At 43.3% G+C, this 26992-nt stretch overlaps 1 protein-coding gene across 6 annotated transcripts in view; it reads right to left on the bottom strand.

The window, feature by feature from the left end:
* Wdr33 (WD repeat domain 33) overlaps window positions 1-26992 on the bottom strand; it is a 236654-nt gene that overhangs the window by 131862 nt on the left and 77800 nt on the right. For all 6 annotated transcript variants that reach the window (XM_075686980.1, XM_075686982.1, XM_075686977.1 and 3 more), the window contains 3 exons: window positions 12651-12748; window positions 3553-3679; window positions 2846-3000 (listed from right to left, as the gene is read on the bottom strand). In XM_075686980.1, the coding sequence (XP_075543095.1) occupies window positions 2846-3000; window positions 3553-3679; window positions 12651-12748 (380 nt within the window). The remainder of the gene's footprint in view (window positions 1-2845; window positions 3001-3552; window positions 3680-12650; window positions 12749-26992) is intronic.

Raw genomic sequence — 26992 nt, forward strand, 5'->3', positions numbered from 1 at the left:
TGGAACATAAAAGGTCGTTAACCGGTATGGTATGGTATGGTATGATGAACTTTATTTAATGTCCTGAAGATCAACCCTCAGGTTGACGCAGGCGGCTCCCACGTCGGGACAGTAAGGTTTAACCTTACCGCCGTATCATGGGCCTTCTGGACGGCCTGTACTTGATCGAAAAGACCTCCACTGTGTAGGACTCGCTGCCACCAGTCTCTCTCCTTGTCACAGTCTGTGAAAGTCACAGGACACTGCCAAAGCATGTGATCCAGAGTAATGATGCCATTACACTTCTCGCAATTGATTGGTATCTCTCTTTCAGGATATATCTTGTTAATAAAGTTTGGACTTGGATAAGTTCCTGTTTGCAACAATCTGGATCGCCTTCTAATCTTTCGCTACATTGCCGAGATTGTAACTGCACACCAGAGTTAGATGAATGCACGATATTGTACAGGCATAAGAATGAAGATACGCGTCTTATGGTAGAGGCATGGCATATCTATAATGGTGGAAGTGCGTGCGTGAGTCAGCCTTCGATTACTTTAAATAAGGAAGAGATTAAGTGCCTTAACAGTTATCTCTCACGTAGACTGGCACGTGTACCCGATTGACACGCGGTGTTACCATTCCTGAGCATGCGCAGATGTGTTTTGTGTCTTCTTTCTTTTTTTCGCCTCAGTGCTCCCTTCAGTTGATAGTCGGCATTCGTGTTGTCCACTTCTCTACTCTTGTGTCCTGTCTGCACGCCTCACTTCTATTTGCATAATGAATCCTTACCAATTAGCTCAGCTTTCTGCCATTCTAAGTCACAGGCAACAACTGAATTTGAATCAGGTTTTTTTCCCCCTGTTGCTGGACTTGACTGTTACCCTGCTTAATTCCACCGTGCTGGCGACGACTGCCCAGCAGCCCCAAATCGGACGCCACCACAGCATGCGCTGTTCAACACTAGCCACAAAGGTGCAAGAGGCAAATGCACAAGACCTGCACTACATCAGTACTTTTGCTTTCATTTCCGTAAAGACCTTGTCTCATGCTGCGGCTGAACTTCTGAACTGGCTCGGAACTAAGCAGTGAACTTGTGAAAAGAGTGCAGACAGATTTAACGGACCAATAGTGTTTCTTACAATTACCCAGAGGGAATGCCAGGCAGGGCTTCGGATTAGTCTCTTTCTCGAAGAGCCAGGGCATCTTGAAGATTTGTGTGGCTATCGGTGCTGAGCCTGTCTAAGTGGTTTAGTCTGTGCTAAAGCACTCTGTGAAATGCTGTTTTTTTTATAATATTATGCATGAACATCTTTCCGGAATAAAATACCAGTGCATGTGCTAGTTTGTCCAGTTATGCTGAGCAGAAACAGCACGGGAAGTTTTGCTACAGAATACAGGAACGTGGTTCTATAGTGCATTGTTTCAAATTGTCCATTGCCATTTTTTATTTGTTCTGTTACACTTGGGCAAACATTACAAGCTTACCATTAATCCTAATAAGACAAAATATATGGTAGTCCACTCCCGAAGTAATACTACTCCACATAATGATATACTACACTACGCATTAATAATTGCCCCCTCAATCGTATTGACTCTTTCCCTTGCCTTGGTGTCCTTCTAGAGAGCTGCTTAAATTGGCAGTTTCAGCTAGATGCTGTCTGTTCTAAATTAGCTTCAAGTTGTTATGCCCTGGTGCAAGCTCGTGAATATTTTTATGTTTCGATACTCCACATTTTGTGCTTTACTCTTGTGAAGCGCCACCTTTTCTACTGTGTAGAATCCTGAGGTTTGACACACAACTCCCTCCTTGAACCAGTACACTGGTTGCAAAAACAAGCTGTGCACGCAATAACTTTCCTGTGATACTAAGAAACAAGCAAACCCCTGTTTTCTATGATAAAGATCTTGCCTTTTGATTTCGTATGGGAATTAAGATTAGCCACATGTATTAACAACGTTACGAGATACAACGAGTCATTCCCTATTTCGTTACTCTGCACCCCACAACACCACACTAGGAACCAAACTTTTGGTAACCTAAATATCCCACCAATAAAAAACACCTATGGCAAACGGCTGCTACAGTATGCTGCAGTGAAAGTCTGGAACGGTATTCTGCATCACATAAAGAACTCGCAGAACTTACTGAGAGCAATGAATAAGTACTATTTTGAAGTAATTCTCTCTGCTTCTTGAACTGATAGATATTTATGTTCCCTTTTTGTTATACCATGTACAACTATTATTCATTAGGTCTTTTCTGTGTTTATTGCAAAGCATTGTAATTTTCCCATTCTCTTTGTTAACCTATCGAAAAGACTAATACTAATACCTATACAATAAGTTTTCATTTGCAAATATATGTACTACTATTACTCACTTATTCTTGTGTTTATTGTGAAGTGTTGTATTTTCTTGCATTGAACGTGAATCAATTTCAATAGACTCATTACCAGACTCATTACTAGTATTATTGTATAATATTATCTCATATCTATATTTATAAATGAGCCACATACTATCCATTAGTTATGCAACCTTACAGATTGTGCATATCTAGTGCAATGAAATGCGTGTGTAAAAAAAAGAAAAAAAAAGGAATTAAAGCAGGAGGTATTGCAAGTAAGTGAGGACTCTTTCTAAAGCTTTCATTTTTAGAAAGCTTCTTCAGTTGCACAGTCACAACCCCCTTTTAAGCCAAGCCAAGTTCCACATCCCAGCACCCCTACGGTGTCACAGTATCCTTTAAAAAATGTCGTGTGGACAGTATCACCACATTTCCATCCAGCTATAACCGCAGGGGGAGGCTAGTTGTGTGCAGCAGCCATAAAATTGTGTAAAAAACAAGGGGGGTACTGACTGCAGGCCTCCTTCTTGTGTCCACGGAAGGTCTGCATCTCCTGGTTCATCTTGCGAATATCAAACAGCTTGAGCAGGTGGTCTCGGGAAGCTGTCAGCAGCCAGTTGCCATTGCGGTTCCATTTCACCTCCATCACTGTGCTCTTGTGTGCGTGGCTGTGAAGGAGGTACACATATACTCGGCAATGTGCACAAGACATCTTTACACATTGCAATTGTCTGATTTGTTTGTTTGATGTGATTTACATCTTTACAATTGTCGATGAGGACGGTTGGTGCAATGCACACAGGAGTGGAAGAAAAAGGTATGTTGCGCTAATTTCGCTCGTGGGCAATCTCTTTACTCCTACAAAAGCGCAATAGAGCATGCCTGTTCTGCATGCCAAAGAGCTGCAGTGGTGACTGACTCATAATGGAAGGTTATGCCAGTGCCTTCAATGCTTCCATTCCCTGTTCTTTGGGTGTACTTTACTTTGTCTTAGATTATGGTCCCGATTTTGAAAAGCAAGTAACGAGCCTCTGTGAAATATGAGTGCGTTTTCTGGCATCACTGCACGCAAACAGGCATGTATTCATACAAACAGAAGGCCAAGGGCTTTCCCGGAACCCCAATGTAAAGAGTCAAACTGAGGCACACCAAAAGCACCAAAATAAATTTAGTGTGTGCCATGCAGGCAGACATGGTTTGCGTCCTGAGAATATACGCACAGGGTTGCCAGGCTCTGCCCAGACTTGGGGTCCCACAGTTTTATGGGCTGCTGGCTGTCCTTGCTGCCGGACACAATGAGCGACTTCTGCGGGTGCCAGTCCACGCACTTTACGTCTGCCCCATGCCCTGCAAATGACCACAGACCGTGCAAAACATATTATGAGCAAAACAAGAACAACTTAAAAGCGGGAGCCAGCTTTTCGACAACTGGACTTGTCTTTTTCAAGAACAAAAGACAAGTTCACTTGTCGAAACATTGGCTCCCGCTTTTACCTTGCTCTCAGTTTGCTCATAATCTTGAATTTCCATCTCCCGGCTTCACTGTGTTTTCCCTGCAAAATATATTGTCACTCAAGTCCGATATTATCACAGGACAGCAATGGCGCACAGAAACACTAGCTTTTTTTTCTTTTTAGTAAACCTCATTTTTGTGCTTCATTAAGTTATGTGCTTTATCCTATTCATTTGTACCTGCTGTTGTACCTGATTTTTCATATCAACTTCAATTTTGTGTTTTATGTGTTTGTTGAAGTTATGCGCTACATACTGTTAATTTGGATTTGCTATTTTGTTCCTGTACTTCTGTTTACCTTCTTGTCCAACCATAACACCAAACTGGTGCTGGGGGTGTTTTGTGAGAAAATGAATGAATTAATTAATGAACAAACAAAACATGAACAAGCAGAATCTAGTTCTTTATGGACAATTTTGTGTCCAAGAAACAGAGCAACACTTTGGTAGCAATATTACATCAAGCATTGCTGGCACACATTAAACCAAACCCCAGGGCTTGAATCTGTCCACTATATAACATGTGTACCATTGCACATTCAAGCGCACTCAGCGGTGATTGCGTCAGTTAAGACTGTATCACTGCAGTTGCAACATAGATTAAAAACTGGTTACTATGGGCCCACCTTGCTATCACAGCAATGACGCTGTTCACAAGTGCACAAGTACAGCAAGCACAACAGTGATAAGACAATAGTGACTTTAGTGTTTATTTTTGCTGTGTTACTTTGGAGCTCATTTACCTGTAGTTGCTGTATTTTCTTTGCAATATAACTATGTTCTTCCCTTCTCCTTGTATTTATTTCATATGTACTGATATACTACAGCCTCTCCCCTCTATAATGCTTCTTGTAAGCCCCGAGGGTAATAATAAATAAATACTTCAGCGAAAGCGATAGCTGGCCAAAAGTAAAACCACACACACGGGGCACGACACCCAGTGTAGCCAGCTTGCAGTGCAGTGTTGCCGACTCCAGGCTCTCCAGCTGGCACATGCGCCTCTAGCACACCCATACCTATAACCTGTAAACAGAGGCTCAGCACCCACAGTGACATGTGGCTGTTAACAAGTGGCTCAAGCATTAACTGCTGGCAAATAACGATGGCGCAGCAACATTAGCATTTTATAAGGCACAGTTAACCTGTGATGCGGGAAATGTGACAGGTGAATTTTACTTCAATATGAATGTAATTTACTGCACTTCACTATGAACAGACAGATAATCTGCTGTGGCAGTGAATGCATCAGCAGATACTTGAGCGATTGCACACAAGAATCTGTCACAAGTGACGGAACAAGCTACTAGGAAGGGACACGATAACGGCACCTAGATGGCCACGATTTTCCCTCACATTTTAAATGGCCTTAGACAGCCAAGTACTTTTATAAGCAGCAATGTGTCAGTTCAATTTGTGCACTCAGGGCATGAAAGGGCATAAAAGAAAGATGATGCAATTGAAGTTAATGAACTCAGTTTTGCAAAGCACCATTGTACAAGTACTGACGCACATATAGTATGGAAGCATGGCAGCCATTATCCGTAACCAATCATAGAAAAGAGTACATTTAGTTCAATGAGATGAGCGTGCAAATTTGAGAGCCTATACACAGTGCTTCCATTTATTTGACACATTGGCGAGTTCCAGCCATTGTAATTTTAAGGGTTGTGCTTACAGTTACTGCGATCCAGAAGCTGGTGCCCATCACATAATTCAACCTTAGATGTGTGCACATGCAACTGTTATCATTGGCAATTTTTTTTCGTTATTTACTTAAGTCAAAAGAATGGCAGTTTGGGCAAGTTGGTGACGACTTAAGTCAGAGCAAGACAAAGAGCAGTAAGGGGCTCGACAAGAATGATAAAAATGTGGCGCCACTGCTTCTCACATGGGGAGCAACTCAACCGCATTGGTCTCAGAAATAACCCCAAGCATGATTTGCTCTCAAAGAGAGAGAGAGAGAGAAAAAAATATAAATATCAAGAATGCAGAAGCGAGAAAGGTCAGCAGGAGGCCTATCGACCGACTATGATCTTGACCGACTATGGCAGACGACTGCTTATCTCTCTGGCACCCATCAAGCGACACTGAGGCAGTTCATCTAATGCTAATTTTGACCTGCTGTTGGCAGTGCCTTGCTAGGTTTTGCATACGTCAGCAGTGTACACCTGCGTAGCAGCGCAATTAGCAATAACTGTGAACATCAAAGGTTTTGAGATGCGGATCTGATGTAGCTTTTGTCCATTAGCGAAAAATAGTATTGCAAAAGGTATCTATGACAAGATTCAAAAGTGACCGTGCTACCAATAGGCCACAAAGGCTGTTCACTTTATGCAAAGAAAAAAAAAAGAAAACAATTCGCTTACATTTATCTACTTCTAATACAGAGGTTCATATAAGGCACCAAATGGAGCTGTGTCAAGCTAGTCTGTAGTATGATGATGATTAAGTACAATTACAATGATCTAGAAACTAATTACTGCGGAATGAGCAATGTTAGTAAAGATCTGTGTGCACCTATAGGAATCCCCAGGTGTCTAGGGCAGAGTGAGAGCAATGTGCACCTCTAGAGTGTTCTGGAAGCAACCAGAGCAGAGCACAACTGCACTCGAGCGGACCCTCACATTACCACAAGCTTAATTTTCTCTCTTTCCATGCATATCATTCATTACGTACGCTGAAATGAAGACTCTTTTATTTCAGCTGACCAAACGAAGTGCTTCCAGAGCACGGTTCCTTTATTCAAATTTTTTTCAGAACTTTTGTGTCAGCGGGTAATTTTGCACAAAGTTGGTGCTCCTACCATCAGTTGTTGGTGCCTCACAAAACCAGTTAGACGAAAGGAAAGAGAACTGGTCTGACAGTCCGGCAGCCCATGTGGTTTGTCAAGCAGACATGTTGGAGTAACGGAACTGGTGCCACGTAAAGGAACATGTAGCCATGGACACCAGGCAATTTGGTGGTGTGGTGAAACTAGCCTGGGATGCAATACAGGAGTGACAGGAGATTGCTGGGAAAAGCCTCTGCCCTGCAGTGGGGATGAAACAGACACTGTTTTTCTTGCAAAGAAAGGTTCCCTCCATACAGTTTTCTTCGTTGCTGTGATTATCAGCCACCATGGGAATGATGGGCAGCGCATCTGACATTGTGGCACCCGTCTGGTCTTCATGCTTGAGGCTGCAGTAGTTCCTGCGATCTTGTTTACTATGCTTTATCTGAGCTTAAGCTGGCTTAAATTCTCAAAGCAATTCATATTCTTTTTAATGCAGAGAATAATAAGACTCTGCAAGCATGTATAATCACTATTAATTAGAGTGGTTCCGCTTGTCAATGCATCTGTGGTGTAATGGTTTCTATACTGGGCATCTGTGCTAGAGGTCCTGTGTTTGAATCCTGCTGTTGAACAATTCTAACAATGTTTAATTATTTATAATGCAGTACTTGCTTAAAAACGATTCCTTTGCAAAGTCATGAAGCCATCTAAATCCAAGAACGACGAAGTTTAGGCAAAGCCGTGCACTACCCACTATTCCCCGCGCTGGCTGCACGATGGCCCGTTTGCACAAGCATCACAGTTCCCTCTAGCAATTGTATGATACTCTATGGTTCCCTCAGAGCCCAAATAAGGAAGTGCACTATGTCACTGCAGCTACTGCAGAAGTCAAGGTCCTGAAAAAATCACTTCTGTCTCACCTTCCCCAACGTGAATGCCATGCATAGCATCGTCTTCTTCATTGCACATCACCTTTAGTCATCATCACGCTGCGCATCTCGTGGAGCTCCAGTCACATGTAAAACGCGCTCAAACTCTCGGCCAGGCTAGTCACTGCTCCGCTCGCCGCCTCGCCTTCCAAAATACATATAGGGACCTTGCTCATCTCGCAAAAACAATTTTTGTGTTTGTCAGGCTTTCTTTCATACTTGAAAATTTTTTTATTTCTGATGGACAATGCTGCTCTGATTATAATACTTGAGAAGCTAATTAATAATAACTAATTATGTAATTTGACAAAAGACAAAAACAGTCCAACTTGCTCCAAGCGTTGACAAACAACATTACCTTATTCCAGCTACGTGGCACTCGCATATTTATAAATTTTGGCACATGTGACACATCCTGCATACCGAGCGTTGCATTAACAGGGGCATCGAGTGTGCACGGCTCTAATCCCCCGTCAAATTGAGCACAAAGGCATCATTTTGCATGAAGGTTGGTTTGTTGGCATCACAAGCTCCGTTCAAGTGGGTGCTGTCTGCAGTGACCCCACTGAAAAATTCCACTGCAAGAGGATGGTAGTGCTATCCATGAGGGCATAATCATGGCTACTGTTCATTGTAGCTGTTAAAGATGGCACCACTGCTCTGTTGCAGTGGAATCGACATGCTTGGGTGGCATTGCTGCAAATGATAGCCACTTTGGATATAGACGAAACTGGGAAGTAATGCCTATAAATGTGGTATTAAATTAAACTTCAAGCAAAATGGTAATTCAGTGCAAAAGTTGAGCGCTCAGCCAAATGTATTGCAGAAAGAGTCACATACACCAGGTGCTTCAACTTATGCTACACTGAGTACAAAAGTAGAGCATCAGAAAAAGAAATGTCACAACACATTTTTACTCTTTTAGGGAGATGTTTATTAAACACCATCAATTTGTACTCATACTAGCAAGGTACTTAAACTCATTCCCCCTCAGACCTCATCATCACTCAGTTACTTGAAAGCCAGAGCTTGCCTTTTGCACTTCCTTTTCTGTTCCCATTTTTTGTTCTTTTTGTGAGGGCTGCACAAGCCACAAGATGACCAGACAATCGTGACGAATGTCAGCTGCTTCCTCTCAGAAACGGGCTGGTAGCAGGTGCCACCACACTCAAATGCACTACAGTTGACTTCCATTAATTCGACCTTGACGGGACCGACAAAACTGAGCGAGTTGAATTAAACAAGATGGTGAAAAAAACAATGCCAGAGCGCACCTCTGCTTCATTTGGCAGTATTTACTCAAGCTTAACACACCGCCTAATCAAGCGCACACCTACTTTCTATGTGTCCAAAGCAGAAATCTAATGTGCACCCATTTTTCAGCGGCCGGTTTCTCTTAAGTCAGCTTCGCCGCAACACAGCCAAGTTATTCAGTAAAGCGCACAAACACCACAAAGGAAGTTTTGGTTTCGTATCCGATTGCACCGCGCAGGCAATTTTTGGCCCAATTTCCTTGGCCAAATAAAAGGCACCTGATAGAATGGGGTAAGTACCGTAATAAGACATTGTGTGGAACCGTTATTGCTTGAAAAAATCATCCTAGGATGGGCCAAAAATAGGCGATTTTGACGGGAAGTGTCGTGTCGAATGCACTCCCTGAGCTCCACCGAGACAGACGCTGATACTAAAGGAGTTGTTATTGGCGTCACCAAATGGGTCAGGCATACGCGTGCGGTCTGGTCAAGTTCGAATTATCCGGCGAATGTGAATTTTAGGACCGAACTTATTATGAACATTTGCACCCATAGAAATGCATGGGTGCTCGCCGGGTCCTTCGGTCGGGATCAAATTAGCCTAAGTCGAATAAACGGAAGTTTACTGTATTTATGTTCTCAATGCTATCATGGTGTCAGGGCGTTGCTTTCCAATTCCATCAAGACCTCTATGAACCGTTACAGGAATGACCCTAATGATCAGTAAGAATTCCTTTATAGATAACACATGGGTTTGCGATCCTGGCTGTCTCTGACTTTAGCAAGGCCAGAAAACCTCTTTTCATCAACTGTGGCTCAGTGTTGCGTACAGAGTTTTACAAGATTGATGTTATAACAAGCCTCCAGTGTCAATATTTCATATGCCTTTTGTTCTGACAACTTTAGCACAAAACGATACCTAGCTTTCACTTAATTTTGACAACATCCCTGGCTCAGAATAGCTCAATGAAGGCACATACTATGTAGACAGAGTAGTCAGCCTGGTTTCCTCCATGCAAAAGAAGAAACAATACCACTTGTTGCGTGCAGGGTGCTTGGGCGTATGTTACCTTCTGTGAAATGAAATCCTCGTTGCTTTAGAAGAGCTAGGTGCTGGCAGCCTGTATGCCTGTATGCAGAGATCTAACAAATGCTAAAACAATTATTTGGAGTACTACAATGGTCAAGGACAGACATAACAATAACACACACTGTCTTTCGTAGTTCCACCCCCCCATTGTCCATTTAGCACTGCTCAGTTTCTCCGCATGACAGACAAACTAGCCCTAACTGCTGCCTTGGTCAAGCCCTTGGAGATAAAAAGCCACAGGCCTTAGCCAAAGATCATTAAAGAATAGCAGAACATCTTTAAAGGACGATGAATACTGTGGATGCCCTTGTAGGCATTACAAGTTTGCAAAACATTTACAATAACTGCTTAACGTTCTGCAAGCTTTGAGCCGCCTTTATCTTGTCATTGGGGACCTTCTACGAAACACTGATGGATGTGCTGGGAATGCACTACATTGCAGCAAAATTTGCACCCAGTCTCCTCACAATTGAGCCGACGAAATGAACAAACCAGTATTTGCACACATGCTACAGTACACAAAAACAGTGCATACAACTTACTAAAGCCTATGCAAGACAGCCTCAATGTGCCATCACAAAAGCAATGTGTGTGAAAAATCGCCATCATATTTGCCAAGAAAAACTTTAGCAGCAACTCACAATTTTTATTGGCATCCCCTTTGATATGGGCACTGATAAAGAGTTGTTTAGCCTGCTAGATCTAATCAGGTTTTACTACATCTAACGCAGTCTAGCATTTTGCCTATCTTTCCTTTATCTTTTCTTTCTTCATTAAAACCTACATATCTGCACTGTACAGTTACTTATGCGTGTAATAACTTCGGTTCTATCAATCTCTTCCACGGTTTTTTTTATAGCAATACTCTAAATGTTTCTTGCTGTAGATGGATGGATGCTACAAGCATCCCCTCTGGAATGGGGCAGCGGGTTGCACTATCATTCAAAATAAAGAAGCCCTCTAGTGGTGGAGCAGAGCATAAATGTGGCAATCTGTGGCAATCTTAAAGATCACCCCTCATAATCAAGCATTTTTTTCTTCCCAAATCCTGCAACCACTGCACAAAGGTGAAATACAGGTGTCAGCTTCTGCTCTTGCATGCTGCAACGTTCATTTGCAGTCCCACCTTCTGGCGGCTTAAACCTTGCCCTCCCCCCACCTTTCACTGACTTAACCTTTGCTGCATATTCAAACTGGGTCCTGCCCAACAGCCATAGCCCTATGAATGGGCAGTGGGCTAGTCTTCTGGAGTTCCAGGGAATGTCTCCCAAAGAGAAAGTATCCCCCGTCCTGCCCTTGCTCTTGTGTGGTGTACCACACGAGTTCAACACCCAAGAAGCCCTACCCTACCTACACCTTTTACAGACATGTGGTGTAGGTATAGCACAAGCAATGCGATGTGCCATACCTACAAAAACTGCCACACGACTGGCCACTTCAGGCACTTTGCATATATTTGTGACCTTCTCTCATGCTTGGACAATCATGTTTATGAAGCACATATTGAGGAACAGAAAGCTGCATTGAGAGGTTTTTACTTTGCTCTACAATTTTCTCATTGATACTTTTCATCAACCTAATGTATTTTAGAAGTTCATCAATTAATTAAGACTATTTATGCAATTAGGCAGAACGCAAGAAATCCGAGTACCTAAACGATGGCAAACAACATTACCTTGGTTCTGTCCATATATAAGCATTTGCATATTTTTAAGGTTTGGCTCAAGTTACATGGGACACCCGGTGTATGGCAGTACAACTGGAACTTCAGATACATTCATCACACTGTTACGTATGCTTACTAATAATTATGTTTTCCAAATAATTTGGTCACCTTTGTTTTCATTCTGGATAAGACTGTTGCAGCAGCACTTGGCAGAACCTTTTGAATACCACAGCGAGGATTTGGAGAGTCTGTAATTTATATTTAAATCTGTGAAAGTGCACTACGGACAAGGCCGAAGTGAAAGGCACAAGTGCCACATTTGTTGCACATGCCACCGTGGCTGCTGTACTGTCTATAGTGTACCTTTGCAAATTATAATTAACCTTTCGAATTGGTCAGGTTGCATCACTGGCCCAGTGGAAATTATCATGCAGCTCTAAATCCTGGAAAATACTCACTTGATCTTGGGCTTCTTCCGTGGTTGCTCAAACATGAGTCTCTGAAGGCACGCAGCTTCATGCTTTTTTAAGAGCGGCACTACCCTACACAATATTTTCCTGAGAACTTTGGTAATCACACTGAAGCAATAAAATTGCTATTAAACAAGCACGTCTCAACCACTTAAATACAACTAGACGTTATGAACTTGCACATAACAGAGCTGGTCCTTACTGCAGGAGGCTTGCTTGTAGGTAACCCAACATAGCGCAGCAAACAAAGCTGCTACTTCTACCAATGTGCTGTACAGGTACCAATTAGCCCCTTCAAGGATTACCTTACTGAATTCACATTCCACAATCCCGAACAATCTGCTGGCAGCAACTGGCACAGTGAATGAAACCTTAGCAAACTTGACGTGCTGGCACTGGCCACCATCAGACCAATCGCCAAGTTTTGCCATTTACCTTTTGCACATGGCCAACTGCCCCAAAGCATCAAATTACACAACTGGACAAAGCCACAACAGGCAAACATTTTGTTTAGGCAGTGCCAATGGAAAATGGCAGTTCTGAGCGTAAGATACTGTCGCAGCTAATTTGGACACTGGCCACGTTTACACCGTGTCCCAGGGGAATTAAAGGAGGAAAGGCTCACCTCGGAGGATCTTCTCCTCAAAGCAGCGCAGGAAGTCCCAGACGCGCACCGTTCCGTCATCGGAACAAGTGGTGAATTTTGTGTCCGTCGGGCAGAAGCTGCAGGCGCGGGGGAGAGGGGAAACAACATCTTGTTCGACTTTCTCTTCTACCTGCACCCCCTGCACTTGTCACCCACCACCTTGCAATAAACATGCACCCCCACAGGGAGAACAGTGACGACAGCCCACTAACGTGGTTCAGAAAGCAAAAGGCAATGACAGGCTTTGCCGACTGTTGGGCACAGGGCGACACCATCTGCCAAACCACACACGGCGGTGCGCGTGCACAATGGACCTGGGCGCAGCTGCATGGCAACTGCAATGTCGCAACTACTCTAAAGACCATGCAGAGCCCATTGAATGAAAGTGAAGCTGGAAATGAGCCGATATTTCTCGGAGACCGGTTCTGCAGCTTCTGAAACCACCACTGGGAGCTTGGTGTTAAAGCTGACAGCCATAGCACCGGAAGGTGGAGGCCCTGGCGACATTCTGAAGAAATACTTAGGGCAGTATCGCAAGCGTAGGGCTGAATGGGCAAACTGCAAAAAATAACACTCGAAGAACATAAGTGAGCTGTGCTGAAGAACAAGGCGCTGAACTAATTCCTCAAAATTCCTTTCCAAGAATGAGTATTTCAAGCAACGTGTCACAACCTTGCTTTAATCTGAGAAACTGCTTGTGCCTCTCTAACAGGCCGAAGGTATACAAGCCAAGGCCAGATGATGATGAAAGCAGAAGAGCTTCAAGGGCTAAGACAAAATAAATGAAAAATTTCACTGCTGAAGATGACCACTCTTGCATCCCATTTGCACAGTGCAGTTGCATGCGAGACACTTCTAGAGAACCACGGTATATAGATGAACGAGCAAATCCCTCCTCGCGGAACATGCAAGAGCAATGGAGTATTTGTCTGTAAAAGGAGCTACCAATGCACCAGTAAGCCCTTTAAGATAAAGAAAATAAGTAATTAAACTCTGCTGCGCCAATTGTGGAGCATCTCCACTACCCAGAGCCATGGCGCGAATGTCTCGAGCCAGTCCTTCCCAGGTGGGGCAACCACAGCCTGGCATCAACAACACATCCAAACAATAGTGTGCTTGCGTTCAGTGTGAAGTTGCATTAAGACATGGCACGATCGTTTGCAAGTGTTTTAACCACTTTTATTTGCCATCTTTTTTGGATCTTTATTCACTTTATTTGCAAACTGTGGCAGAGGTAACTTTATTGCACTTCATCAATGCGCACTTGCAAATGATGCGTGGCTTTTTGCCTTTATTTTTTGCAAGACTGAGAAAAGTTATAAGCCTTTATTGAGATACCGAAGAAGCGCAAGCGTGAATTTTATTGAAAAGCTCGTGTACATAAGAGCCGGTGTGCTGTATGTCGATGTGCTGATCGTGTTTTTTTTTTATTCGAAGGAACTTCATTCACTGAAGAAAAAAAAAAACAAGCAGATACCGACACAAACCACTGCAAGGCATTGGGCAGATCAGCAATCATGATGGTCACGTTTAAAGGCACCGGCTTACACAGGAAACAACTGTTGCCAATCTGCTCAGATACGACTGATTTTCAGTTCAAGAGCTATATAAGAAACCCCATCTAGTATCTCACTAGAAGTATCTCACTATAAATATCTCGGTGTACACATATCCCACAATATTTCCTGGTCAAAACATACTGACACTGTAATGGCTAATTGTCTTCGCAAATTGTTCACCCTCAGACGGTCGCTGAAATTCTCCACACCTACTGTCCGCCTCCTGGCATATAATACAATAGTTCGTCCTACTTTAGAATATGCAATAATCATTTGGGACCCCTACACAAGAACAAATATTGAGAAATTAGAAAGAATTCAAAATAAAGCTGTCCGATTCATCGACCATTCTTACGGTCGAACTTCTATAACAGATCTCCTTAAACGTAGTGGCTTCTCTTCGATTACAGAACAAAATCGTGTTTCCCGATTAAAATTATTTTTTCAACTAATGAATGGCCACTACCATATTGATACCTCACACATCTTAACACCTTTAACTGGTTATGCTACTCGTCATAAACACTCCCTAGCAGTAACCCCGTTAACATCGCACAACAACTGCTTCAAATACTCTTATTTTACAAGAACAATAGTTGATTGGAATAAACTTCCTGATAAAGTCGTTACACAAAATTCTTTATCCCATTTTCAGGCGCACCTGCATTCATGAATCAACCGCACATACTTTATTTGCTTCTTCCTTCATGCATTTTGTCCTTTTGCCATTTCAAGCGTCGGCATGATTGCTTGAACTGTATGTTTTTATGAATGTACTTGTATGTTCCCACCCTGCTAAGATCTTGTAAAAGATCGCAGTATCTATTAAAAAAAAAAAAAATCAGAAAATTTTCGACTGCCTTGCATTGAAACCCCAGTGCACAGGCATTCCAGTGGTGGCCTGCCTACACCAAGTTGCCAAGCAGCGTAATTTAGGCAGCTTCACAGCACTGCCATAGGGCCCTACCAACCAATTGAGCTACCGTGGTGCCATTTTCCCATCCATTTTCTTGGGTATTTATGTTTTACTACAAGAACTAACCCTGGGAATGCTAGCCAGCACCACCACTCACAAACCCTGGTGGCGGCAGATGTGGAACATCCTTTCTGCCCCAGGCGTCCCGATTACGTGATCTCTTTTGGTGAAGGCAACTGGTCAATAAACCCACACGTGCTACCTGAAGGCATCAATGTTGCTGCATCTGAGGATTTAATTGGTAGAGCATTGCACGCATAATGAAAAGACGTGGGTTTGTATCCCACCTGCGGCCAGTTGTTTTTTCATCCACTTTCATTTCTATTAATTTATCATTTCTTTAATTCAATGAGTAAGAACCAGTAATTTCCCCTACGTTGTCCTTGGTGTCGCTGCTCGTTGGCTTCTTATGATTATCAAAAACCAGGCCCCTCAGTTGACCCCTTTCCTTCTCGTTTATATGGGAGTATTTGTCGATAAGATTAATTATACATTGGGAAAAACCTAATACATTACAATACTTTGCTAATATTTTGCTCAAAGCTCACATAAGGAAACACTTCAATGGCCTGATGTTGTAATACTTGTAAAAAATGTCTGTTTCAGAAGTACTGGAATTCACAGAAGATAGAATCATTTACTGGTCAGCAGTTTAGATGGTTAGGTTGAGAGATGGTTAGAGTATTGGTGGGCAAAAATAAAAGCGAAGAGATTGATAGAACCAGAGTCGTTACACAGATAACTAACTGTATAGTATACAGGTAGGCAATGAAGAAAGAAAAGTTGAAGACAGGCAAAATGCTAGCCTGCAATAGATGTAGTAAAATCAGATTAGTTCAAGCAGCCTAGGTCACTATTTGTCGTCACCCTGTTTCGATGTAATGCCAGTCAAAATAATAATCATCGTCATCGGCTGATCAACGGCCGAAACATGACTAGGATGACACTTGAAGACAGCCTGGCTACAAGTGTGAAGCATATTAGTCCTCTGGCACTTTGCTCTCGTGTGTGTGTATTGCAACACACAATCTTTGTTCTTTTGTTTCTTGAAATGCAAATTTCTTCATTCTTGTGCTGCGCCATCATTAATGAGTTTTTACATGAAGATTTTCTCTTGAAACACTGTTTTGCCACATACCAAAGTCACATTTATTCCAGTCATATATTCCATATATTCATATATTTCATATTTCATATATTCCAGTTAATTCCAGTCATAATATGTTATAATATTGCCGATTTTCTCAGAAATAAGCTTCAAAAATTCAGTTTTCCTGTTTTTGATGGATAATTATTCAAACACGCAACACACACTTTTTATTCTAGTCCATTGCACAGCTCAAAGGTAGCCCTACATAAATGCCAGAACATTATAGGACAGATAGAGCAATTGTTTAAAAGGTACAAATGCTCGCATGAGTGGACATTTTCACACTTGGGTGATTCCACGAGAGATCGAACATGCATGTCCGCTTGATATTTTTTTTGTCTGGTTTTCTTATATGTCCAGTAGGAATGTTCAAACTGCACGTAACCGAAAATTTTATTCCCGGAAAGCGTTCCCAGCAAGCCAAAAAATATTTGAAGGTGGTGGCGCGAGCATCCTTTTACTACTTACCACAATATTTTCCGATTCCATGGCCGAATTAAACGCAAACTAAAAACGTGTCGAAAAACCTTTCTGCCCATTTTAATATGCTTTAAAGTAAATTAGTTCCATGCATTTTTTTATGCTGTCCACAAAGAAAAGGTAAAGACACTGCAAACATGACCAAAATCAGAAAAATTTTGTAGCTTTGATGTGTTTTGGCGCATTTTCTATTTTACACACAAACTTGAAAAAAGTGTCAAACATAGAACATTCTTTTTGCAACATTTACGCAAAATATTACCTTCCTACATGACATACAGGAGAAGAAAAAAATAGTTGAATATATATGTTTAAAAAAAACGAATTTTCCAAAAATAACATAAAAAGACTGCTTCTAATTTTCGAAAAAATTTTGGATGGAAGTCCGCTTATGTTGGGTAAAACCTGGGTGCGACAATATGTTTCCTCTTTTGCTTTATTCAGAAAATATTGACACGTGTACTTTTATACCTTTATCGGGCAACCACTTCTCACCACCTAACAAATGTTATCGCACAGCGCAGGACGCACCTGCATGTAAAAGAAGTTTCTGGAATGTTATCGATGGTTCCATCTGCTGTCTTTCCCCACAACTTGTGTAATCTGATTGCATGTATGTATGCGACGCAAGTAGTGTAGAACTTTGTGGAAGACACGCGGGTCCCAGCGGTTACTCTGGAACATTCGACGACTGATCTATAAAAGCCGACGCGCTTGACCCGCTGATCAGATTTTTGACGCTCGCCGACCTTGTTCGTCGCTATCATTGTGCTTTAAGTGCAGCCTGTCTTTCTGGGCACAGGTTCGCCCAATAAAAGCTAGTTTTGTCTTCTACAGTACTGCTACTGTGTTCTTTAACGTCACTACCACGTGACAATATAATGGGCCAAAGTGGCCCATGTTGAGCGTCCCGCTTTAGTGCCGTGATGACTCGTTCCGGTTTGTTGACGTTTATTCTCTATTAAAAAAAAGAAAAGACAACGGTTGTCACAAATAAAGGAAGGTTTACGTGGCTTCTTTACTGTGGCAAGAACAGAGAACATGTTTTTTGCTTTGTTTTCTGCGATGCAAGAGGGAACAAACTCTGCACTACTTGTGATGCTCGAATATATTTATTGCGTGTCCTTTGCAGTTAGTATTTAAAAGGGTTTAACGACCGTCACCTGGCCAGCGACAGTTCTGGCAACGGACAGCGCATGTCCACTTGACTGAACGCAGGCGCACACTCATGCGAGGACTGAATTCCCAGCACATGCGGCACTGACTTTTGCTGATGATGCTCCTCAATGGCTGCAGCAGGTGCAGGGCCGCACTCTTGATCTTGCCGCTAAGACCATCTCGTGTGCCGACTGAATGGAGGCGATGCTTCCAGACCTCGGGTTGTGCAGGAAAGCTCGGTGTTTTAAGGAGTCCACCCACGCCCGGTAGCGGAAAATGTCCACCTCGCAGACGTATACCACTTGGAATGGCACAATCCATACAGCTGGCACCTATTTTTAAAATGGCTCGCTGTACCATCATTGACACATGTTACACGACAGTAGACGGGTGCTTTTTCATCTAACGCTTCGTGCACTCCGCCTAGGGCGTAGCAGGTGTGCGCTGCGTCGTGATGCGTGTCATCGCTTATTACAGCAAAGCTGTGTGTTGCTTTTCTTGTTGTGGCAACACAGGTGAAAGTGGAGATTTGTTTCTTGTGCCAATGGTACAATTGTGTTTCATTTGAGAGCAGCAAAATCAAAATGCAGAACAATGCGTCTGCACTGCTCGCACGTCTTTGCCTCATGAACAGCTTGAGCACGGCACATGTACTCTTGAGGAATCCTCTTGGTCACCCATATGCCCAGCTCTTTCACAAAAAGGGTTGGGGACGACGTCTTCTTGATCAAGTCACCGCTTTCCCACCAAACAGCAAATGTGACCTCGTCGACCATTCCCAGACTGGCCAAAGTGAGGCTTTCACTCCATGGGCAGTGCTCGCATTCGCCTAACATACAATCTGTGGTTGGGGAGCCGCAAAGACAATGCTTTCGAGCTGGTTACGTTCTCAAGTGCGGAGACACAAAGGCTGGCATTAGCACAATAAACGCAAATGCAAACCTCTTGCTGAGGTGCGAGCAGCACCCATTTTTGACGCATGCTATAAAATTTTTGCAGGGCCATGGCACTTTCGGGGTGAGCTGTTTCAAACATCTGGAATGTTTCGCGGATCGAGCATGTCATAAACCGCTTTGAGACGTACCCTCTCTAGCCGTTCGTGGTGACTGACACAACATCCTTCTTGTTCGGGCTCTGCCAAGAGCACCCAAGTTCGTCCTTGGTGAAGTAGCCGAGTGCAGCTTGTACATCCGATGGGCTTAACCTTGACCTCGTGTACGGATCGAAATCTGACCACATTCCATGCTTCTCGCGCCAATTTCAGGCCTTTCTGAGCATATACGTTGTGACAGTTGGGATTGCCTCTTGAACGTGTTTGTATTCGACTTGTGGTGGCACGATGGTTAAGAGACCGAGACACTCTCGATATGACACTGAAGCCTCGTACGCTTGCTTCAAGCTATTTGACCAGCCAGCATGTGCACAACATTCTGCCATAGAGGGTTCAGGCATACTGATGCTTCCGTATGCAGCGCTTAAAGTTGAGCATATTTTCGTCACTACTATGCTTTCAATCTTGGCCCATTTTCTCTTTCCGTAAGATCGTCTGCTGTGTTTGTGAAAGGAAGATGGTGGCTTCAATGGTGAAACATCAGACGTACCTGCTCAAGTCGTCAATTGCTTTTTCTTTATAAAGGAATGCATCATCTACTTCATCCCGGTTGTCACTGGATGAAGACAGGATTTCCTTGAGGCGCGTAAAGCAGTGCTAGCAGACAATATGCAATCGTGGTGTCTCGCATGCTGTTAACAAGCGAATAATGGAGGCATAAGGGCGAAGGTTGTAGGCTGCAAACTCAGTACGCATTAGCACTTTAGGGGGCGCCAGACATCCCCCATATCCACACACGCTAGACAAAAATAAACAAGCTACCGGAGTGAAATTCTGAAGCAGCAAATAAATTAGAACTATACATGCGAGAATGCAACTGGTAGACAACCGGCAAAGGTACTGAAGCTAGCACATGGCCCATTTTGCATGACGTAAGCGAACTTCCATCTAAATGTTTTTAGAAAACTGGAAACAGGGCTTTTTTATTTTATTTTTTGAAACTGAGTTTGCTTGGAAAAAGCTTGTTTGTCAACAATTTTTTTCTTGCGTTGCAAGTAGGAAGATAATACTTTGCAGAAGTGTTGCAATGAGAATGTTCTATACTTGGCACTTTTTTCAAGTTTCTGTGTAAAACAGAAAACTTGCCAAGACACATCAGTTACAAAATCTTTCTGATTTGGGCCATGCTTGCATTTTAAAATTTTTTTTTGTTTTTGTACAGCATATAAAACATATTAAAATGAGCAGAAAAGTTTTTCGCCACGTTTTTAGTTTGCATTTAATTCGGCTGTGATATTGGAAAACATTGTGGTAAGTAATAAAAGGACGCTCGCACTGCCGCCTTCAAATATCTTTTTGGCTTGCTGGGAACGCTTTCTGGGAATAAAATTTAGATTCCGTGCAGTTTGAACATTCCTACTTGACATATAAAAATGCCAGACAAAACAAAGATATCAAGCAGACATGCATGTTCGATCTCTCGTGAGATCACCCACTTTTTACAGAAAAACATTAAATTAAAAATCACCAAATATCTTTCACCACTTTAAATAAATTAACAGAATTAAAGCAAACTTCTTCACATGAGACAGCAGTACCATAATTTTATTCTCTAAAATAAAAATTTTTGTCTTCAAAAAGTCGTACCTTAAGGGGGTATGCAGCTTTCGCATCGATGGAGGAGGTAAAACACAGCACGCAGGACAGCACGAAAGCAGGGACGATGTATACAGCACTGCGTACGTCATCTCTGCTTGCATGCTCTCCTTCTCGCTATTTTTACCCCCTTCGTCACAACTAACCAACCCAATTCAGCACACTCCTGGCTATTGCATCGTGAAAAATTGCCAAACAGCTGATTTCTTGGAGATCACATTTGCAGTATTTATAACCCTTTTTCTCTCCGATTTCGAAATATCACTGAAAGCCACATAGAAGTGTTCTAAAACATTTGCTGGATCAGCCAAGGTGCCGAAAAATTTTATGGAAATCACAAGAACAAACACACACAAAAAAACTGTTTTTCAAGCCACAATAGCTCTGGAATGGCGCAACCGAGCCACACCATCTTGGTCTCGTCATTAAGTGGATTTCTCAGTCTTCAAATCTGCTGCTTCCACTATCCCCTTGATACGGAAACAAATGTACAAAAAGTAAATGATTGAAGGTCATTTCGGAGCCTTCGACTGGCTGCGCCCGCCTCGCGACTCCAGTGCGGTTCGCCATTGTTCCAGTGTTCGTGCCGTAGGGGCATCGATGTCCCTGCCACCGTGATCGCTCGAAACAGGTGCGACGCAGACATCGCAGAAGCACGGCCGATAACTGGACGTCTCATACTCAAGGCTAAGCTTTGCAAGCATTGGCGACGCGGACTTCGCTACCAAGCACTTTGCATGTGGAATCCTTGGACCTGCAGCTAAGCCTTTCGAGCATTGGTGCTTCGAACTTGGCTTCGAAGTTTACTCCCAAGCACATCGCGCAAGCAATCCTCCGCCATGTGGCTAAGCCTTTCGAGCAACGGTGCTGCGACCAAGCACATTGTGCATGCAATCCTTCGAACACGTGACCACGTACATCACATGCATGCTCTTTGGACCCACGGTTAAGCACTTAGCACATTGGCCGAGCCGAGCATTGCCGAGCAGATCGCACGTGAACTCATCATCAGCCTGGTTACGCCCACTGCTGGGCAAAGGCCTCTCCCATACTTCAACAACCCCTCCTCCTCAAACAACCCCTCCAACTCCTCAAACCCACGCATAAGCATTTTGCACATCGGCACCTAAGGCTCCGCGACCAAGCACATCACTCACCAGTCAGGCTTTTATATTATTTATTTGTTTGTTTGTTTTTATTGGTCACGGTTTCTTGAGCTACAGTGCAGGTCCGAACTTTCTTGCTTTCTTTGGCTTGATTATTTCAATTCGCTCACACCCAAAGTGTGTCATCATCATCATCATCATCATCATCATCATCATCATCATCAGCCTGGTTACGCCCACTGCAGGGCAAAGGCCTCTCCCATACTTCTCCAACAACCCCGGTCATGTACTAATTGTGGCCATGCCATGCCTGCAAACTTCTTAATCTCATTCGCCCACCTAACTTTCTGCCGCCCCCTGCTACGCTTCCCTACCCTTGGGATCCAGTCCGCAACCCTTAATGACCATCGGTTATCTTCCCTCCTCATTACATGTCCTGCCCATGCCCATTTCTTTTTCTTGATTTCAACTAAGATGTCATTAACTCGCGTTTGTTCCCTCACCCAATCTGCTCTTTTCTTATCCCTTAACGTTACACCTATCATTCTTCTTTCCATAGCTCGTTGCGCCGTCCTCAATTTGAGTAGAACCCTTTTCGTAAGCCTCCAGGTTTCTGCCCCGTAGGTGAGTACTGGTAAGACACAGCTATTATATACTTTTCTCTTGAGGGATAATGGCAACCTGCTGTTCATGATCTGAGAATGCCTGCCAAACGCACCGCAGCCCATTCTTATTCTTCTGATTATTTCCGTCTCATGATCCGGATCCGCCGTCACTACCTGCCCTAAGTAGATGTATTCCCTTACGACTTCCAATGCCTCGCTGCCTATTGTAAATTGCTGTTCTCTTCCGAGACTGTTAAGCATTACTTTAGTTTTCTGCAGATTAATTTTTAGACCCACTCTTCTGCTTTGCCTCTCCAGGGTCAGTGAGCATGCATTGCAGCTGGTCCCCTGAGTTACTAAGCAAGGCAATATCATCAGCGAATCGCAAGTTACTAAGGTATTCTCCATTAACTTTTATCCCCAATTCTTCCCAATCCAGGTCTCTGAATACCTCCTGTAAACACGCTGTGAATAGCATTGGAGATATCGTATCTCCCTGCCTGACGCCTTTCTTTATTGGGATTTTGTTGCTGTGTGTATCTCATGTTAAAGTGCCAAGAAAAATGAAAAGTGTGAATCATGGTAGGGACCAAGAATGTTACATTTAGCTGTGCTCACAATATTCAACAAGGCTTCCACTGCATTCCTTAAGCTCTCCAGACACTTACAAGATTAAAAGGAGAAAAAGATTGTGCAATACAATGTTCTCAAAATATGGCAGCTGGTGCAAACATTCGGCTGTAAAGAACACAGTTTAAACCTCCACAAAAGTATTGGCTTGCAGGGCATATATGTTTCAGCTGCATTGCTGCCCATGTATCAGTGCCTTTCTAATGTGCAGCTAACTGCTCATCCTCTGTTTAGGAACGAAATTCAAAATGCTACTGAAACCCTTTGCTTAGCCACCTGGTCAGTGCTACAAAAAGACAAATATGCACCACTGAATGTGACAGGAACATTATGTGAGCGATGCTAAGGAGTAAGCCTCTCTGCTTCACTAGAGAGAGCTATCAACAAGGCAGTAAACAAATCCAATTCTGGGACCCGCTGCGCTTTCGTGGGATATTGTGCAACATTTGGTCTGCTACCTGGCCAACATGCTCTTCAGAGAGCAGCGGGGAAGGATGCCTTGGGGAAAAGAAGGCAAGCAAAGCCCTTCAGACTAAAGGCAAAACACTCCAAAAGCCCTGCATTTGATAGGACATAAAAATGACTACATCCCTGGCGCCTATTGATAACTTAAAATCTAAGGTAAAACTTTGAAAGCTGTTTTCTCAAGACTGCTTTTCCTGCCTCGTGCTCAGCTTGTCCCAATTACTTCTTCGCGGCTGCTAGGTCTATTTCAATTCTTTATCTTTTACTATGGTCTTTGAAATGCCATTTTAGGGCGTGACATTCTTGCTTTTCCAATGCGACCTTTTCTGAATTACTGATTCAAGTAGTTGTTTAGTCTAGATGCCTGTTGTACAGACACCTCACAAAAAATTAGAACTAAAAAAGATCACGTAAATAAAACTAAGCTAAGAATGTCACGCCATCAATCATTCATTTTGGTATGCACAGTGCTTTGAAAGAGTCTTCTATTGCACTGAAGAAGCATTTTTTTGCGGGGCTTGTTGATGCATATTAAGTTGCAGGTAAACTGCACGAGGACTGAGCAAGAAAGGAAACAAACACGAGCACAGAAAGGGCCCGATGCCCTTTCACGCCCCATCCTCGTCGTGCAGTTCCTCCACAAGTTTATATGCACCAACAAGCCCAGCAAGAAACCCTTCTTCAGTTTATTTCTTCTACATCGGGCCCTGTCTGCGCTCGTGTTTGTTTCCTTTCTCGTCCCATCCTCGCACAGTTCACCCACTAATGTTCTATTGCATATTGCAGGTACATAGTTCAGGCTTGGGACAAGCCCAAAGGAAGAAAATATTTGTAAATAAAGAAGTTGTTGAGATATAACTTTGAAATTTCTATGATAACATTCCAGAAAAATTATCACTACCTCTGCCACTTTTCATCAAAATCCATGAAGAAATAAAGAAGTTGATTTCAAAAAGCCACACAAGTGGCAATGGCACAATTTAGATAAAAAAGTTCTACCACAGTGATGAACGCGTCTAGAGAAATTCCATATGGAATGTTGCGACGCCACTGCCTTTTATGAGGTGAAAGTGGGAGCCAATGTTTTGACAAGTGGACTTGTCTTTTTCCAGGTGACATATGCTTTCCTCGGCACAGTATATATAGGTAGGGTTCTTCTAGAGGGGGTACAGATAGGTGGGTGCGGCAACGCGCGCAGGTGTGTTAACGGCGAGCATGTGGAATTGAGAATAAAGGAGTGCTGTGCACAAGGGCGGTGACACGGCTGTCTGTCAGTCACATGTCAACGGCCGTGTGTTGGCATGTTAACGGTGTGCACAGCAACCCTCTATTACCTGCTTCGTTGGTGGTCATAGCCCACGACCGCCATCTTTTTCTGAGAGAGGATAGCCCACGGCCACCAGCCAACAGGTATTAGAGGCGTGCTGTGCACTCCGTTGACATGCCGACTGGCACACAGCTGGGAAAGGGTGTATAGGCCTAGTTCGCTGGCCGCCGGATCTGAGGCCGATCGCCCTTGCGACCCGTCCACAGCTGGTAATAAAGCATCTATATTTGTCAACACAATCAACATCTGCACAATTATGTCGCTCATAAGCGACAATACAAATAGTTTTCCCGTTGCCGTTGGTAGTGATGAGAAAACCCGTTAACCAGGTGAGCTGCTTCACAGAGACTATTGCAGCGGCGGCTGCGCTGACCGCTTGCTAGTCGAAATCAGGCCAACGATTTACTATAACACGCAATGTTTTATAACATGCACACTTTCGAGGTCGCCCTACAAGTTATTTCGTGTCAGAAATCAATTTTAGCCGATTTTTGTATGCGAGACCAGGGAGAAAAAAAAGACACCGGCACAATCGGAGCAGCGAGAAACTTGCTCACGGGGCCTGCCCCGACGACCGCGCAAACTCGTGACGTAACGTTTTCTCAGTTGTTTACATCCCTTTCTTGAAGTCGATGTCGCGAGGTGCTGCGTTTTGCGGTAGGCTGCGTGCATGTACTTGAAAATTGATTTTAAATATGTTCTGAGCTATATTTGCCATTCATATTTTGCAGACGATGTGTGTGTGCCCGCATAAATCGATCTCACACGTGAACTCAACTTCGAAATTTTTTGCCAGTACTTCTTTAAGGCTTTCGCCTTAAATTTTCACAAAATGTAATGCTTACAAATTTTAGCCAAAAACATGAGATACCACACAAATTCACAAGTCTTCTAGCATTTGTGGGATCTCAACATGCTTGTGGGACAATGGACAGCAGTGCAGACAATCACAAGGGCATTTATTGCACCTTTTATACACCAATCTAGCGAACCGAATTACAGCGGAATCTCGATAAATGGAAACCGCTTAAACGGCACACCATCCTCTCAGTTGGTCGGCTTTGTTTCATGCAATGCTCTTTGCAGTAGACTCTCAGTGAATGGAACTCCTGATGAATGAAACCAATTTCCTTGGTCCCTTGTTCTGCTTAAGGGGGGACCCAGGTCCTTGGGAATGAAAATCGGTCCAAAATTCTAATTTTGAATTTTTATTTTCAACGTTCCAGACACATTCCTGCGCCTATCTCCGAAATTTGTTTACAAAATACCACGTAGTCCTTCCGTTATCGTGATCTAAAGATACGAATCCGCAAGCATTGCCCTTTAAATTGAGAACAAATCGCGCCCGATTTTTGTTGCTCATAACTCGATAACTACGCACTCTGCCAGCGCCATTTTGGTATAATTCGAAAGCTCACGCTTTTGGCTTTCTTTATTCGTCAGTCGGCAACATTGCCGGTGCTGCAGCCATAAAAAAACCAGAAAAAGAAATTCGCGGTGCAAGCTATTATTGACCAGTTTGAGCATGTGACCAAGATAGCGAGTCATGATTGGCTCCAAGGACCATGAGCACTCAAACGACAAAAACAGCCACCATTTCGTCTTTGTCGCACGACTGCGGCGCAGGATATGCTGGAGGTCCGACAAAGTTTCATTAGGGGCGAAAACGTACGAGATGCAATAAACTTCAGCAAGCAATTCCGTCATTGCAGTCAGCACAGGATACCCGGCAGCTCGCGCTGAAGCCGTATCGCCGCCGAACGTCGACGCCTCAACTGCTTTGCTGGATCATGCATATCCACACGCCGGTTACACTCGCGTAAGAATTGAACACAACTGTCGTAACTGAAGAGGAAGTGGATAAATAAGAGTACTTGAGAAAGCTATGCTCGACAACATTGCTTCTACAATGGCCACGAAGCGAAAGATTTGGCGCTTCGTTGCAGATCCGACCGCCGATAGTGCAAGAAAACGATGTATATTTAAAACTAGCTCATTGAAATACATAAACTCAGCAACTGTCATCAAAATCAACAAAGTAAAAAAAAAAAGACAAGGTTTTCAGACCACCCCAGATCACGTGCGCTCTGTTGACAGGCGGTGAGCTTCCCGCAACACCTTAGAAAATAGCGGTGGCGCGATGGGCGTTCCCCACTGC

The sequence above is a fragment of the Dermacentor variabilis genome, chromosome 3 (genome assembly GCF_050947875.1).
Source record: "Dermacentor variabilis isolate Ectoservices chromosome 3, ASM5094787v1, whole genome shotgun sequence".
NCBI classification, from domain to species: domain Eukaryota; kingdom Metazoa; phylum Arthropoda; class Arachnida; order Ixodida; family Ixodidae; genus Dermacentor; species Dermacentor variabilis.